This window comes from Hippopotamus amphibius, chromosome 6 (assembly GCF_030028045.1).
Source record: "Hippopotamus amphibius kiboko isolate mHipAmp2 chromosome 6, mHipAmp2.hap2, whole genome shotgun sequence".
NCBI classification, from domain to species: domain Eukaryota; kingdom Metazoa; phylum Chordata; class Mammalia; order Artiodactyla; family Hippopotamidae; genus Hippopotamus; species Hippopotamus amphibius.
Genome location: NC_080191.1, coordinates 5,898,082 through 5,915,779, shown reverse-complemented (window position 1 = coordinate 5,915,779; position 17,698 = coordinate 5,898,082). Strand labels below are relative to the sequence as shown.

General features: G+C 37.6%; 2 protein-coding genes across 6 annotated transcripts in view; one reads left to right on the top strand and one right to left on the bottom strand.

The window, feature by feature from the left end:
- PRKN (parkin RBR E3 ubiquitin protein ligase) overlaps positions 1–5,719 on the bottom strand; it is a 1,257,866-nt gene extending 1,252,147 nt beyond the window's left edge. For 3 of the 4 annotated variants that reach the window (XM_057738154.1, XM_057738155.1, XM_057738156.1), the window contains exon 1: positions 5,617–5,719. In XM_057738154.1, the coding sequence (XP_057594137.1) occupies positions 5,617–5,623 (7 nt within the window). In that variant the 5' untranslated portion in view covers positions 5,624–5,719. The remainder of the gene's footprint in view (positions 1–5,616) is intronic. The other variant, XM_057738153.1, reaches the window with a different exon arrangement.
- A 346-nt stretch (positions 5,720–6,065) lies between these two features.
- The window catches only part of PACRG (parkin coregulated), a 487,647-nt gene continuing 476,014 nt past the window's right edge, over positions 6,066–17,698 (top strand). The window contains exon 1 of one of the 2 annotated variants that reach the window (XM_057739446.1): positions 6,066–6,369. In XM_057739446.1, coding sequence (XP_057595429.1) covers positions 6,214–6,369 — 156 coding nt within the window. In that variant the 5' untranslated portion in view covers positions 6,066–6,213. The remainder of the gene's footprint in view (positions 6,370–17,698) is intronic. The other variant, XM_057739447.1, reaches the window with a different exon arrangement.

The following is a 17,698-nucleotide window of genomic DNA, read 5'->3' as shown; positions in this document are numbered from 1 at the left end:
ACACATACAATTCCCATCCAACACTATGAATTCAGACATCTTTAAAAACATCTTTAGATACTGTCACAGATATATTCAGACCTAATGGATGTCAACTGCCTTGTGCAGTCTGCATCTGCGTGTGATCAGCATCCCAGAGAAGCAGCAACTCAGATAATGCTGCCCGAGTTGTGCTTACATCTGTAGCTCTCACTCCCTGAGGATTTACCAGGGAGCTGGAAAGGACATCAAGCCAGAGTTCAAGGGTAGAAAGAAGACCTAGAGCATGAATTATCACTCTTAAGTCTTTATTACTCCAGACAAGTAAGCCTAACTCCTGCCCTATCATCAAGTCAGCCCAAGGTTTCTCACTCCCCAGAACTCTGGCTCAAGGGAAAAAATGTAATCAGGACCAGATTTCCCTGAAAACAAAATGCAGATGCTGGGCCTACAAGCAGTTTTACTGCAGACAACTCTCTGTCGAAAAAGTGTCTGTGGGAGGAGCCATGGTGGTGGTCTGTTTAGCCACGCAATTCTTGTGGTGACCTTAAGGAACACTTGTATAACCAACCAAGCCCTGTGGAAACCCCAGAGGCAAGCAAGGAAAGAGCTCACCTCTTTAATTAGTCAGATAGCAGCTGCTTCTGTGAGCTGAGAAATGAAACATTACATTCCAGGTGGGGAAGAAGAAAATGAGGGAGGAGAAAAGGGGGAGTACAGGTGAATGCTAAAACCAAAGGTTCACCTCAGAAACACACATCTTACAAACCTCAGTCCCATTTCTCCATGTTATTAATACAGAGTGAATTTCAGGCATCTAATTCCTATCTTTCCATGCTCTGGAAAATGGATCTACTCTGAACAATAAGCTTAAAAATGACTATGTAATTGCAAAGGGTTTCATCTCAGATGATATTATTTATGCACCGAAACTTTAGAAAACATTTAATAGCAGGAATAACTGGTGCATTCATCAATTACATGGATAAATAATAAATATGTTTCCATTGGAACACCAATATTAGTTCCCTAATCACTACTTTTTTTTCCCCTAATTTAATAAGGGGGGAAGGTTTAAGGGATGGGGAGCGTTACTATATGCTGTACATAAAGATTTTTCTCTCTTCTGACATTAAGGGCTCTAACGTTATCCTTTATGGGGAACCTGTTCAAGTCTTACAGTAAGAGTCAACTGGAGAAATGATCAAGAACCCCAAAATACTCTTAAAAATACAAATGTCCTAAGATAGTCTCAATACATGGCCAAGCATATAAGTAAATAAGCCAGGAAGGTGAGCTGCAACATAAATCTCTTTCTTTAATATTACAAAACTTAACAGAGAAACCATTCAGATTACTACAAAGAAGCATTCAAAATAAGCTCAATTAAATGCAAATTAAAAGAGAAACACTATATAAGCACTGGGCCACAATTAAAGGCTGAAGGAACAGCAGGTGAGAAACAATTTCCATTGATCAAAAAACTAAAAGCTAACAGAATAAAGTATTCTACATTGAAACTGCTTTCATGAATATGAAACATTACCAAATAAGAAGAACTTTTTTTTCTGAATTTTTCAAAGAAGCTTCCAAGGTAGAAATGGATTTGCATATCTTAATACAAAGTACTTTCATTGTATCATTTTCAAGCAATGCAGAAATTCAGCAATTCAGAAAAACACAGACTTCAAAAAAATCCTTAGAAATAGTTCCAAAGTTGAAAAGGGCATAGAGTCATCATTTTAGAACCTCTGGACCCAAGGAAGTACCGTACGTAATTACCTGAAATCGCTGCAAAAATTTGGAACTTCTTTTGTGACACAATTGTACTTTATAAACAGCTTTCACAGCCTACCTTGGGTATGTAGATATACAGTTGCTTCTCATCTAAAATTACTGAAATGGCAGAGCAACTGGCAGTGGACAGCATATTTAACTAAAATATAAATTCTGGGACTTTAAAATTCACCACATAGAAGCTTTAAAACAAATATGCAGATTTGTGAGCAAATAGTACAGTTAGACTGTACATTCATGATGGCAGGGCTTTTTTTTCTTTTTTCTTTTTCTTGTTTTTTTGTTTGTTTGTTTGTTTTTAACTCATGTATCCCTGGCATCTGGAACAGTAGTGGAAACACAGTAGATACTCAATTATTGAATCTGCTTTCATGAAAATAAAGCATTATAAAACGAGAAGTGAAGGTTTCTTTCTTCATAAATTCATTTTAAAAATTAAAATATACTGCTTTGATCTATCAAAAAGGCAAAAATAAAAATATTCTATGGTACATAGGGGAAACATGGACACTCTTATTTATAAACACTGTTGAGAAGGGCAGGACCAGTAAGGACAGTGCACCTTGGGCATTGTTCAAAGGAAAAAAGTGTAGGGTGGGGAGGGGGTGGTGGTGGGGAGAGAGGGGAAACCCAGTAGGTGTTTTGCTGTTGAAAGCTGGGTCAGTTCTGGGGAGGTTGTCTTTTTGCAATTTTTCAGCTCAGAGGAGTAGGACAGCTCTTTGCTACTTTGTTATGGTAGACAGATGTGTAAAACAGGGTGATTTGTTTTAAACAATTTGGAAATACCTAGCCAAATTCAAAATCTACAAACCCTTTAACTAGAAAATCCACTCAGAAATTGTAATAATATTTTTACTTTACATATAGGCTTACATATGCAAATAAAATGATATGGACACAAACATTCCTGGTGATAGAAACTGTCTGTAAACCTACTGTATGCTCATTTATTGGAGAGTATCTGCATAATTTATGTATATCCATTAAATATTAGACAAGAATTAATGTAGCGTGGATCTGTACATGCAGATTTGTAAGTGTTCTAAGAGATGTTAAGTTACACAAAGTACAGAAGAAATTATGTTTTAATTATTTTTTAAATCACTCAAAAATCATTTTTAAGACTGAGTTTGAATTTCAGTATTGGCAACATGGTTATATGTATATCCATCCACTTTAACATATGATACTACTTAAATACATAAATCTAATTCTATACAGCATACATATAGACTATACCACAAATATCACTATTAAACTTCAATTTTAAACATAAAAAATTCGCTAATTTTAAAAAAGGGTGAAATATAATTTTAAGAAATAAAAATTTTCTAGGTTGAATTTTCGTTTTTTTTTTTAATTCTGCTTCATATTATCTTAAACTGCTCTCGATATTTCTCAAAAAGTATTAATTTGTCACCTACCTAAATTATATTTCTGTAGTTGTCTGAGTCAGGGCATTTAACTTATTAATTATAATCTAAGTGGGAAATACAAGCAGTACTTAAATTTAAATTTAAACAGTCTCTGTGTCAAGAAAGAATCCTGAGTTTTGGGAAAGTAAAGGAAGGTAACTTTACTGGTAATGAGGTAAGAGTCTAGCGCCCTTACTCTACCAAGAAATGCAAGTTTTGTTTTTCCTTAAAAATGAGCTGAGATTGAGATAAAGTATAGAAAAGTACTATTAGCATTAAAAAGGGTGTAGCAGTTAAAGACAGAATAGGCACAAAAGGGGCAAGCTCTGAATAGCACATATGTCTTTAACAAAAAAACAAAATAATTCCCAGATATATACTAATGTATATTTTAATTTCCAGTATATCACTGGATATAGAGTATAATGCCCTTCCTGGCTCCAAAGTTTAGTCAGGAATAGGAAATTCCTCACTCCAAGACTTTCCTTCAGCTGCTCCCACTTTCACTTACCTTTGGTATTATTCAACACAACCAAGTCCAAAACTGGAATTAAGATTTTTATTAAAATGTACCCACTGACCAAATACATGCAACTAGTTTACTAGCTGTATAGAATAATTTATTCTATATCGTCCACATGGTTTTAACAAGTAAGGTACTTTCCTTGGGAGGGAGCATGGATTTAATTATCTATGTTATGATACACTTATTTGCTCTATAAAACAATAGCTGGAGTATGAGAAAGAATACTTTTAAAAATCCACGTCACTACCAGTTATTAATAAATGTCTATAATCAAATCAAAAGATAATACTCTTCCTTCCTGTGTCGCTAAATCCCAAACAACATAGTTTATTCGAACAGTTATTTACGTAATCATCTACTAGATAATTTAGAATTAAGTAATGATTTTTTAGATCTTAAATTCTTGCATCTATATAGCTTTCCCGTAAATTTCTTTCTTTTAGAATTATCCATGCACTAAATTATGTTGAATTAAAATAAAATTTGCACAGTTGTCTTCAAGATAAGGTGTAGACTATTTTTACCTGTACTGACATCATGGATTTTTAAATTTTTTTTCTACTTGGTTTTCTGATTCAGTTCTGATTTGTGTTTACAAATGGATCTTATGTAATCGTCAAGATTCATAAGAATTTATACATTTTTCTTAATTTAATAACTCTCAAAGTCATTCACCAGAAATCATACCATTTCTTACTAGAAAGGTAAGAAAAACTGGACAACATCCTTAGGTTTTATCATTGTTGCAAACTGTCAGTTAGCTGGCATGATTCTCCTACTGATGGATAGAATGTTTTACATTTTAACATCAGTTTAATAAATAAAAGATGTAAGAAGAATTTATCAGTGCAAACTTCACATATATTAAAAAACAAAAACAAAAAAACCACCTCTCATCTTGGAGAGACTACATCTGACTTCAGATGCACTCGCGGCAATCAGAGTGTTTTGTAAGTGGCGCAAAGTCAAGAATAAACCAAAACACAATCAAGAGGAAATCTGTCATAATAAACTCCCCGAATGGCGGCAATGTTTTGTAATCATACTGTGCAGTTCCACTAATTTTCAGAGATAACCTTTAAAATAACTTTTGGCTTAACAATCCTGGAAGACAGGAACTTTTCTAATCTTATATATTACAGTGTTTGTACGCAATTCTAACAGCCACTTCCAAAGCTTTTTTCACAAAAATGCACCTAGATCATTCTGTGTATAAAAAAAGTTTTGTTTTTTGGTTTTGGTTGGGTTTCTGCACAACGAATCGTTAATTCACTATGCGAACGTTTTCACCCTTGCTATCGTGTACTCTTAATTACTCTTTCATCTCAGGCCGCTCATGAGAGACTTGGAAGACCAAGTCCAAGGGAAAAAGTTTAAATCCACCTGCGGGAATTTCTTTTGACCTCCACCACCATCGCCAGGCACCTTCCGTTAGGGCTGAGCGCTTCGCTAGGGTTTCCCTTAACGGGCTCTCAGGACAGTGCCTCCCCATCTGTCCCAGGCGCCTGAGGGGCGAAAACCGGGGCGGAACCAGGGACCTCCCTGCGGACTCCCGAGGTCCGGCGCGCGGCGCGCTCGCTGAGGGGCCGCGGGACGCAGCCTTCCCCTCGGGCGGCGCCGAGGCGCACGCCAGGGTCCCTCGCCAAGTTGTCTCCAGGGGGCAGCCTGTCAAACCAGGGCGGGGTGGGGGCTTCGGACACACACACGTATTCTCCAGGGCCACGGCGGGCACCGGGGAGCCGGCGGCGCGCGCTGAGGGCGGCGCGGACACCGCCACCCCGCCGCTGACAGCCGACACGGGCGGGCACCCCCGGGTCCCAGTCCGCCGAGGCCCGGCGCGGCGCCATAGCTGGGCGCGGGGCGGCGCAGAGAGGCTGTACCTGGCAGGTACCCACGTACCTATCATGGCCTCTGGGCAGCTGGAGGCTGCCTAGCTGGCAGTGGCCTCCCCGTACACCGGCGCCCGCCTGCGCCTCACACGAGCGGCGCTCCAGGGTTAAAACGTCCAGGACGCCGCTCCCCCGCGCCCGGCCGTTGGAGGGCGCATGCGCAAAGGGCGTGCAGCCCGAGGCCTTCTGGGAGTCGTAGTTTTAACGCCTCGTTGCTCTTCTGGGCGGTCGCCGCCTGCCACGCGCCGCCAGCCCGCCGCCCGCAGCCCGCAGCCCTTCCGGCCTGAGGCCCAGGAAACGTACGTCACCGGGAGGCAGGGCCATGCGGCCGCAGTGTTGACGTGTCGCTTAGCAACCGGGAGGGTTACCTTTGGAAGCTTGTTACAGCTCTAGTCTCGGTCCTGCCCTCTTCCCGCCCCTCCCCTCCCCTCAACTCCCTTCACCTAGGAGCTGCCAAACATCTGGATCAACCTGGGCCCTACGAGGGGTTGAATTTCTACCATTAACGCGCCTTTTTACATTTTTTTCCCGACCTCCTTCTCACATCCGTAAAACTCACTGATTCTTTTACTACACGTTTTATGAGAACAAGACATTTTCTAGGAAGATGGTGGCAGAAAAAGAGACCCTGAGCTTAAACAAATGCCCAGACAAGATGCCGAAGAGGACCAAGCTGCTGGCACAACAGCCGCTCGCGGTGCACCAGCCTCACTCTCTGGTTTCTGAGGGCTTCACAGTCAAAGCCATGATGAAAAACTCAGTCGTAAGTGATCTTCCTAAATTGAATGCACTCGCTCCGAATCAGGGGGCACCAGGTGGTAGAGGTTGGCTGGCCCTCTCAGGGATCCTGAGCCCATGTCCTGGGTGGTCTTTGCCAAAAATGGCACTTGCTCGGCCAGTAGCAGACGGTGCCCGACAGAGTGTGGAGGTGCAGGCTAGGTTGTTAGAAGGGATGTCGGGCAACAGATGTACTGTGCCCATTTCTAAGCACCTTCCTAAATAACTCAGGGTTTCTAGACCACCCAAAATGACTCAAGCTATTTACACAAAGAAGAAAGATCCCCTTTACTTACTGATTCCTAAACTAGCCCCACTTAGCAAAGGGCCTTATAGAAGGACAGTTCTTAGAGATCATAAACTGCCTCTCAAAATTTAACATGTGCTGATGTACAGCTGGGAACATAAACTTATTAATTAACAATAAGAAACGTCATGGATTCAACCTAGAAATTTTTAGAATATCATAGCATTTATTCTAACAACAATCACAAAATGGCATGTTAGAGTAGTGAGAGGCAATCTAATGAGAAGTCTATTTCCAGATAGACATTTTAAACCATTAATTTTAAACAATCCAAGCTTCAGTTCAAGTATCTCTGCCTAGTAATATATTTCATGTTTCATTTCTGTTGTTTCGAGGTAGTAAAATCAATTATTCTCAGTACTACTAGGGGGAAAAGGTTTAAACTGCACACAAATGGTTTGGGTACATGCATGATAGTTTAAAAAAGAAAAAAAGCTTTAAATTTGGTATGCTACACCAGGTTTTCCTACTGAGTAAGCACCTGTCTGGGAATGAGATATTCAATAATAAATGCAGCTTTCAAATTTGTATAATTTACACTTTGGGAGGATCTGACTTGTTGTATAGCAACTCATTATGTTAAATGAATAGCATTGCTTTCCAGTGTCACATTATTTGTTTTACATAAATGTTGCAAACCTAATACCTTATTCCTAAACCACATCTTTAAAATACATGAATGAAACAGATCATCTTTAGACCCCAAGGCCAGATTCCCATGTTGCTACACAAAATGAAGTTCTGGTTACTGGAATATGTGTCAGTTGAATTGCAATAGTTAAAATTCTTAGAAATAGACTAAAACTTTCTGCTTGCTGTAACCGCAGTCCTTTTGCATGTATTTCACTTGAATAGGTGGTCATGGGAGCCAAGAAGACTAATATCAGCAACACAGAATACCATAACATTCAAGCTAATTATTTCTTTTTTCTTCTAAACAGTATTTATGATTATAATTTTAGTGATTTTTTTCAATGGTGTTTCTTCAAAGACGTAAAAAATTGGTCAGATTTTTCTAAACCTATGTTTATAGTCATGTTTATTTTTTAAAAACATAGCCTTTTACCTAAAGTCATAATTCTGGAAAAGCAAGTATTTCTGTATTGCCAAATGTAACAAATATGCTTACAAGACTCAAAAAAAAGTTGATTATGAAGCAGTCTTCACTATAAACAACTTATTTGAGATAAATTATCTTTCTGTTTTCATATACTTAAGGAAAAATCCCTTAGTGTAATAATTATGTCTCCTTTGGAATCCTCAAAAGAGGATGAGTCACTTTCACTTCATTCAGTGGAAATCATAATTGTTAGATGCAAACATTATTCATCCATTGATTCATTCATTCAATCAACAGTAGTTTTTGTTTTGTTTTGTTTTTGTTTTTTTGTTATTGTTGTTTTGTTGTTTTAAATCTGAGAACTTGCTAAGCACAGTTCTGGGGATTTGGGATCAGCAAAACAAAGTCCCAGTCCTTAAAACTCCAAGGAAAACCACCAGTAACAACAATGGTCAAGTGTTGATAAAAGAGAAAGACTGTTTCTACAAACTAACTTCAGTGGTACAGGAAATAAAGCCTTTCCCTTTCATATCCAATATTTACATTTCAACATTTCTGTCCTCAACAGTATAGACCTTTCAGCATTATATAGTCAAAACACCCGTCTTTCTTAAAGTTTATTTCTATTCAGAAAATAACATGCCAATCTCCAGCTTTTCTTAATTGCAACTCCTTGTTCCAAAAGTCAGCCCTCAAACCACTTTTCTAGCGTTAGGGCTTGCCACCAGTTCCTCTTTCCAGCACTCATTAATTAAAGAAGTCACCATTCCAGTATACTTCCACAAAAGACTTATAGAACTATATCCTAAAGAGGTATATGGAGACTCCCAAAGTTTCTGTGAGGGTGCTTTAGTAATATAAATATACAAGTTTGATTATAGACAAATATGGTCAGGTGGGCTGTGAATGCTGATATCCTTAAATAGTCATAATCTATGTATGTGAATGCAAAAAATTACAAAATAATGATAAATGTAAATGGCTGGTTTTGTTTTTTTTTTAATCCTAGTGTCAAATATTATTCTTAAATTGTAAGTAGTCTCTTTACCTCTGTGAAATTGTTATTGCATTCTGTATGGAAACAAACAATGGCAAAAGTCCTGCAGTCAGAGAAGGATAATCAAATTCATATTATTATAATGTTTAACTCAAAAGAATGATAGGAGATACAGAATTTGAAGATTTCATCGTTTATTTTCCCTTCTAAAGGCCTTGTTTGTGGTCTGATGGAACCTATAACTGGAAACCACTAACCCAGTGTTGTAATGGCTTCTTCTCAACAGAAAGTAGATACCTTCTGTGATAACCTACCTTATCATAAAGCAAGTTAGGATATAGGCTCAAGGTTATGATGAATGAGACACTGACTTCAACTTAAGCTGTATACTATAGCTTTCTCTTCAGTAGACTATAGATGTTTTATGCTCAAAGCTTGGGGGAATGGCAGAAATAATGCTTTAACATTACTTTACTTATATAGAAACTTTTATGCTTACTAATTCATTCAACACATAGCAGTAATGGGCAGTATTTATAAATTATATATTAAAATACTGATTTGACTGCTTTAACAGTGACCAAATAACAGTAACTTAACTAAGATGGAAGTTGTTTCCTCTCACAGAGTCCAAGTTTGTAGGCAATTCATGGACATTGGGCACCGCTTCCCCGTGAGATAGGTCCAGGGACTTAGGAGCCTTGTATCTTCTTGTTCTGTATCCCACAGGATGATGAGTCCAGGTGGGCCTACCACCTCCAGGGTCAAATCCCTATTCTCAGGATGGAGGAAATAAGAAACAGAGTGCTTCCTTTTATGCGCATGACCCAGACATGGCACCCTGCTTTCATTCACATCCCACTGGCCAGAGTTTAGTCATAAGCCTATATTTTCCCTTTTTGCAAAAGCCTGTGAAAGACTGACCCTTGTAGCAATTCTAGGCCCCCATACTTGTTCCTTCAGGAAAAGCGCTATAGTTCCAAAAGGACATAATCTCCAACACCTACTTCATGCAGGAGGAGAGAAGAACAGGTAAGGAGCAACCTGCAAGAAGATATAGGAAGAAATGGAGAGCAAGCAGCATGTTCCAGAAGCTGCACTCATCACTCTTGCTCAAATCCATTGCCAAAATTTAGTCTTATGACGACATCCAGTTACAGGAGAGGATGGGAAACGTAGTCTCTGACTGGTAGATCTGTGTCCAGCTAAAACTTGAGGTGTTTCATTACTGTAACAAAAGGAAGAAGGGAAATTTGGGTTTTATTCGAAATGTCCACCATGAGAGTTAAATATTGCTAAAAAAGAAAAGGTTTCTTCTCCCAGAGGTTTTGAGACCATTTTACAAATGTACCAGATTCACTCATAAAATATATTATTGTGCAAAATAAACAGAGATCATATAGAAAAAAAAAAGAAAAGGAGAGGGACAAGTAAAATAATTACAGCACAAATAAATACACATCTGTGATAAGGCTTGCAAATACCTAAGGGACTAAGTGACAATAACCTCATCAAGACCCTCATTACCTTGCATCTAGGTTTTTGCAGTATCATCTGAACTGGTCTCTAGACTCCATCCACCAATCGGTTGATTGCCTCAATCAACTATTACTACTATTACACTCCTCCTTCCGGAACAAAGTTCTCTTATTACTGCTGAAAGCTTTTGGAGCTCCTTGGTTCTTATAGAAAAAAATCATGGTACCTCCACAAGACCAGAAAGGCCTCCTGTGATCTAACCCTGTTCTGTGGATTTAATTTTATCTCCCACTACCCTCATTTGCTTCCACCAAATTAAACTGTAACTCCTTGTTGTTTTGATTTTGCTTATGTTGTTCCCTTTGCTTCAGTGCCCTTCTCCCTACATACCTGCACACACAAATCCCTTCAGTTATTAGGTAACAAATGATCATTGACTGTGCCACGCATTGTTTTAGGTGTTGGAAATCTAGCAGTAAGGAAGAGGCAGAATGCATGCCATCAAGGAGTTGTGTCTTTGCAGCCAGCTGAGAGGCTAGCTGCTTCAAGATGGCTCCTCTAATTCTCTTTATCAACCAAGATGGAAACTTGCTCTTTGTTCATTGTTTCCTACCATGTATTAGAGTTATGTTTGCCCATGTTTTACCTCCTCATGTAAATTCCCTGTGAGGGCAGAATCCGTGTCCAAGTCATTTATTTTTCATCCTAACTAGCACCTAACAGTGTACTCAATAAATATTTGATGAATGAAGGAAAGCAATTTTGTACTTTCTTGTTATCTCATTGTTTTCTTCTTTCTTGTTGTGATAATTATTATCTGTCTTTAGTTTGGGTTTTTTAAACCAGCCTCCTCCAATTTAGAAGCCCAGAAATTCCCTTTAAAACTCAGCCAGATGATGACATTGCTCACTTCAGTCCTCAGGTGGCTCATCTTAGAGTAAAGCTGTAGTTTTTAAACTCCCATAAGGCCCTATGTAATCTAGCTGCCATTTCTTCTTCATACACTTAATTTAGTACTTTCCCCCTCCCTCATTCTGTTCCACCCACAATAGTTTCCTTGCAGTTTCTTGAATATACCAGTTGCACAGCTGCCTCAGTACCTTTGCCCTTCCTGTTTCCTCTGCCTGAAATGCATTTCCCTCTACATATGACCATCTCTTGATCCTTCAAAAATGTATTCAAAAACTAATTTTTCAGTGAGGCCCCTCCAACTATTTAAAATGTCAGCCTCTTAATAACCCCCTCCATCCCTGTTTCAGCACACCCATCTTCTTTCCATTTGTTGTAGTTTTCCATAGATGCTTATCACTGTCTAATATTAATCTAATTTATCCTATGGCTTCTTCCACTACAGAGTAAGCTCCTTTAGGGCAGGGAATTATTACTGTTTCACCCACTGCTGCATCCCCAGCTCTAGACAATTTCCTGGCACATAGTTGGTGCCAACTTTTTTTTTTTTGTCAAATGAATTAATGAATGACTATGTTTTATACTGTAATTAGCAGTCATCTTCTAGCACCTTCAAAAATGTTAATTTGAATGTTATATACATTATATAAGTATAAAATATAGGAATGAGAATAATTTACAAATGTTTTATGCCATTTTTAATTAGCTTCTTTTTAAAGTTATACATGCTCATTGTAGAATGTTTAAGTGGCTTGGCTTAGTAAAGCTTTCTCCTATTTAAGATTATGGGGAAATTTTTTACCTTTTTTTTGCTAGTCCTCTTATAATTTAATGTTCTGGTTTTTTTTTTTTTTTTGGGGGGGGGTGGGTACACCAAGTTCAATCATCTGTTTTTATACACATATCCCCGTATTCCCTCCCTTCCTTGAGTCCCCCCCACCCTCCCCGCCCCAGTCCTCTAAGGCATCTTCCATCCTCAAGTTGGATTCCCTTTGTTATACCACAACTTCCCACTGACTATCTATTTTACAGTTGGTAGTATATATATGTCTGTGCTACTCTCTCGCTTCGTCTCAGCTTCCCCTTCACCCCCTGCCCCCTCCCAAACCTCGAGTTCTCCAGTCCATTCTCTGTATCTGCGTCCTTGTTCTTGTCACTGAGTTCATCAGTACCATTTTTAGTTTTAAACCTTTACTTCATCTTAATTCATTTTGGTTTAAAAAGTAAGGTATAAGTTTTATTATATTTTTTTCCAAATTGGTCCGAAGTTGTTACATTACCTTTCACATATAGTTAAACCAACGTACGTTAAAAAAAATCTTCCTATTTAACTTGAATGATTTATCAGTGATATATTTATATTACTCATAGTGGCTTTGTGTATGCTTTCATATGTGACAGGGCTAGCCATCTCTATTCCATTTCCCTTTCCAAGCAATCCTATGAGGAGGCAAGGCAGACTTTTTTTCCCATTTAGCATATAAATCTCAGACAATTTAATTTTTTGTTGTGGGTCACCTATTAAATGCTAGAGCAAAGAATGAATACTCTATTCCTAGATTTTTCTAACTGAGACCAGTCCTCTCTTGATCACTTTTTTTTAAACTTTGGTAGATGCATAACATGCAAGTGGAAAATTCACACATATCACTTGATAAATATTAAACCAAACACATTGGTGTAGCCAGAACCCAGATCTGGAAACCTTACCAACACCACAGAACCCCTTCGGGACCTTTCCAGTCACTGCCCAAATGCAGCCCAAGCTAACCTTATCCTGACTTCTGTCAACAGATTTATGCTTCTATTCATGGAATCATAGAGTATGTAGTTGTTTTATGTCTGACTTCTGGGATCGCCATTGTGAATTTCACCCACATTACTCCATATGATTATAGATCCTTCATACTCATTTCTTTATACTATTTTCATGTGGGAATATAACATAAATTATTGATCCATTCCTCTGTTGATGAGTATTTATGTGCCTTCTAGGTTAAGATTGTTACAAATAATGCTACTAGGAAAATTCTAGTATTTTTAAAATTGAGATATAGTTGATGTAGAATATTATATAAATTGCAAATGTACACCACAGTGATTCACAATTTTTAAAGATTATACTTCATTTATAGTTATTGTAAAATATTGGCTATATTCCCTGTACTATACACTGTCCTCTTGTAGTTGATTTATTTTATACATAATAGCTTGTGCCTCTTAATCCCCTACCCCTATCTTGCTCATTCTCCCCTGCCCTCTCCCCACTGGTAACAGCTAGTTTATTCTCTATATCTGTGAATCAGTTTTTTTTTTTATATTCATTAGCTTGTTTTATTTCTTAGAGTCCATGTATAACAGACAATATTCCATGTGATAACAGACAGTATTTGTCTTTCTCTCTCTGAATTATTTCACTAAGCATAATACCCTCCTGGTCTATCCATGTTGTTGCAAGTGGCAAAATTTCATTCTTTTTTATGGCTGAGTAGTAGTCTTTGTATATATTTACCACATCTTTTTTACCCATTCATCTGTTGTTGGACACTTAGGTTGCTTGGCAATTGTAAATAATGCTCCTATGAGCATTGGGATACATGTATCTATTTTGCATTAGTGTTTTCATTTTCTTTGGGTATATACCCAGGGGTATAATTGCTGGATGATATGGTAGTTTTAGTTTTAGTTTTTTGATGAACCTCCGTAATGTTTTCCACAGTGGCTGCACCAATTTACATTCTCACCCACAATATACCAGGGTTCCTTTTGTCCACATCCTTGCAGCATTTATGTATGGTCTTTCTGATGATAACCATTCTGACAGGTGTGAGATGATACTCACTGTGGTTTTGATTTGCATTTCTTTGATGATTAATGATGTTGAGCATCTTCTCATGTGCCTGTTGGTCATTTGTATGTATGTCTTCTTCAGAAAAAAGTTTATTCAGTTCTTTTGCCCATTTTTTTAATTGGGTAAACTTGCTGAAAAACAATGCTAGATCTATGTCACACAGCATACTGCCTGTATTTTCTTCTCGGAGTATTATGGTTTCTGGTCTTACATTTAGGTCTTTAAACCATTTTAAATTTATTTTATATATGGTGTGAGAAAGTGTTCTAATTTTATTTTTTTACGTGTAACTGTCCACTTTTCCCAGCACCACTTATTGAAGAGACTGTCTTTTCTCCATTGTATAACTTGCTTTCTTTGTGGTGGATTAATTTACCATAAGTGCATGGGTTTATTTCTGGGCTCTCTAGTCTTTTCTATGTATCTATGTATCTGTTCTTGTTTGTTCATTTGTTTGTTTTTGCCAGTATCATGCTGTTTTGATTACTGTAGCTTTATAGTATAGTCTAAAGTCAGAGAGCATAATACCTCCAGCTCTGTTCTTCTTTCTAGTACATATTTTTGGAGAACATATGTATGAATCTCCAGGTTGCTGGGTCCTAGGGTATGCATATGTTTGCTTTAGTAACTATATAAAAACCATTTCCAAAATTGATTTTTCAAATTTAAACTCCTGCCAGCTCTGTATAAGAGTACCATTTACTCTATAATATCATTAATAACTACTGTTTTCTTTATTTTTCATTTTAGGTATTCTATTGGGTGTATAATATTATCTCATTGTGGATTTAATATTCATTTTTATTGTGACTAATGGAGTTTAAAACTTTTTAATTTATTTCTTGGCCATTTGGTTCTCTTTTGTGAATTGCCTTTGTAAACTTTTGCCTCTTTTTCTCTTAGCTTGATTAGGTGTATTTATTTGTAATGATTCTTATTCTTCATATTTTATTCTAAATGATATAAAGCAGTTATCAAATACATGTAATTGCTAGTATAGTTTCTCTGTCAGTGAGTTTCCTTTTCATTCTCTTAATGGTGACTTTCATCCTTTTCTTTTTAAAATATACATTTGTGAGAAAAAAATGATCATAAACATTTTACTTAGGTATTTATTTATAATGTTTTCCTCAACCAGTTTCAACAGTTTCACAATAATATATGTATACATTGAGACAAAAGACTTTGAAAATGAATTGGAGTGATCAGAAATAAAATAGAACAAACAATAGTGAAACCATGAAATAAAATGCAATTAAAGTAGAAAACTTGAGCTTAAGAAAAGGAGAATCAAGTTTTTCATTCTTAAGAGTCAGTATATTTATTGATTGATGTTCAGATTTCATTCTGAGCTTCTTGGCATCTGTTGCCAAAAGGGGAACATTATACACTTCTCATTATCACAAAAGAAGTAGGCTATCAATCCCTATAGGGAATTCAAGCTTTCTGTACACTGAGTTCTCAGAGAAATTGATGGTGTAGCATGTTAAATACATGCAACACACCATATCTACATTTTTATTTCTTATTTGAAATATACTAGCCAATTTCATCCACAGAAGACTTCAGTAAGGGCCACGTAGGTGATGTTAAAATCTATCTTGAGGAACTGGATTTTGTATGAGATTAAATTCACATGGTATGTGTATGTAGGCTTTAGGTGGTCCAATTTGATCCAAGAACAGAATTCACAGTGTCTACAAAGGAGTGTAGACTTTATTTAGGCTCTGGTTGTTCTCTGTTCATTTTATGACAGGAGCATGATGGCTGCTGTTTTTATAAAATGTCAGAGAGGAAGTGTGTGATGCTGTGAGACCACAGAGCCAAACGGCCTGAAAGAGGCTAGGTCTGGAAAAGCTTCTCAAAGGGAATCTTATTTGGTGAAATATAAAAGATGAGGGCATTTCTCCAAAGAAGACATGCAGATGGCCAACAAACACATTAAAAGATGCTCAACATCACGACTCATTAGCAAAATGCAAGTCAAAGCCACAATGAGGTATCACCTCACACCAGTCAGAATGGCCATCATCACAAAATCTAGAAACAATAAATGTTGGAGAGGGTGTGGAGAAAACGGAACTCTCCTGCACTGTTGGTGGGAATGTAAGTTGGTACAGCCACTATGGAAAACAGTTTGGAGGTTCCTTAAAAAACTAAAAATAGAACTACCATATGATCCAGTAATCCCACTACTGGGCATATACCCAGAGAAAGCCATAATCCAGAAAGAAACATGTACCATAATGTTCATTGCAGCACTATTTACCATAGCCAGGACATGGAAGCAACCTAAATGCCCATCAACAAATGAATGGATAAAGAAGATGTGGCACATATATACAATGGAATATTACTCAGCCATAAAAAGGAATGAAATGGGGCTATATGGAATGAGGTGGATAGACCTAGAGTCTGTCACACAGAGTGAAGTAAGCCAGAAAGAGAAAAACAAATACTGTATGCTAACTCATATATATGGAATCCAAAAAAAAAAAAACCAAAAATGGTACTGATGAACCCAGTGACAGGGCAAGAATAAGGATGCAGATGCAGAGAATGGACTGGAGGACATGGGGTTGGGGGGGCAGGGGGCGAAGGGAAAGCTGGGATGAAGTGAGAGAGTAGCATAAACATATTTACACTACCAACTGTAAAATAGATAGCTAGTGGGAAGTTGCTGCATAACAAAGGGAGATCAACTTGATGATGAGTGATGCCTTAGAGGGCCAGGACAGGGAGAGTGGGAGGGAGTCACGGGAGGGAGGGTATGGGGATATATGTATAAATACAGTTGATTCACTTTGGTGTACCTCAAAAGCTGGTACAAGAGTGTAAATCAATTATATTCCAATAAAGAGCTTAAAAAAAGAAAAAAAAATGAGGGGACTGAGGGGAAGAGTTAGGGGCAGTAGGAAAAGTTTCAGAGATAAGACAGACCAGGCTTCCTGCTCGCTCAGCTTTCCATCTTTATTTTATGCTTTCTTTGCCCAAAAGAATTATGTCATAATATTTTTTTAATATAAATTTATTTATTTATTTATTTATTTATTGGCTGTATTGGGTCTTCAGTGCTGCACACAGGCTTTCTGCGATTGCAGAGAGCGGGGGCTTCTCCTCATTGTGGTTGTGGTGAGCTGGCTCCTCAATGCGGTGGCTTCTCTTGTTGCAGAGCACAGGCTCTAGGCACATGGGCTTCAGTAGCTATGGAAGACGGGCTCAATAGTTGTGGCTTATGGACTCTAGAGCACAGGCTCAATAGTTGTGGTGCACACACGGACTTAGTTGCTCTGTGGCATGTGGGATCTTCCTGGAGCAGGGACTGAACCCGTGTTGGCAGGCAGATTCTTAACCACTGTGCCACCTAGGAAGTCCCTGTCATAAATTAGATTCATTATATATATGTTTAAAATTATTTAAATTGTATATATTTTACAGAATATGTAAGCAAATATATAAGTACTTTATGAAAAATATATGTACATAATATACGTGTTTACATAGCTTGCATATTTAGTTTGTATTATGTAAAATTATAATACTTTATATGAAATTGTACAGATTCCTTCTAACTTGCTAATATTTTACATGTCATTGCAAACTCCTCTTGAACATTTAAAAGACCTCATAAAATTCTGTTTTCTGAATGTGCCGTAATTTCTTTAGTTATTCACTCAGGTTGCTTTCAGTTCTGTGCTATTATACGTAATGA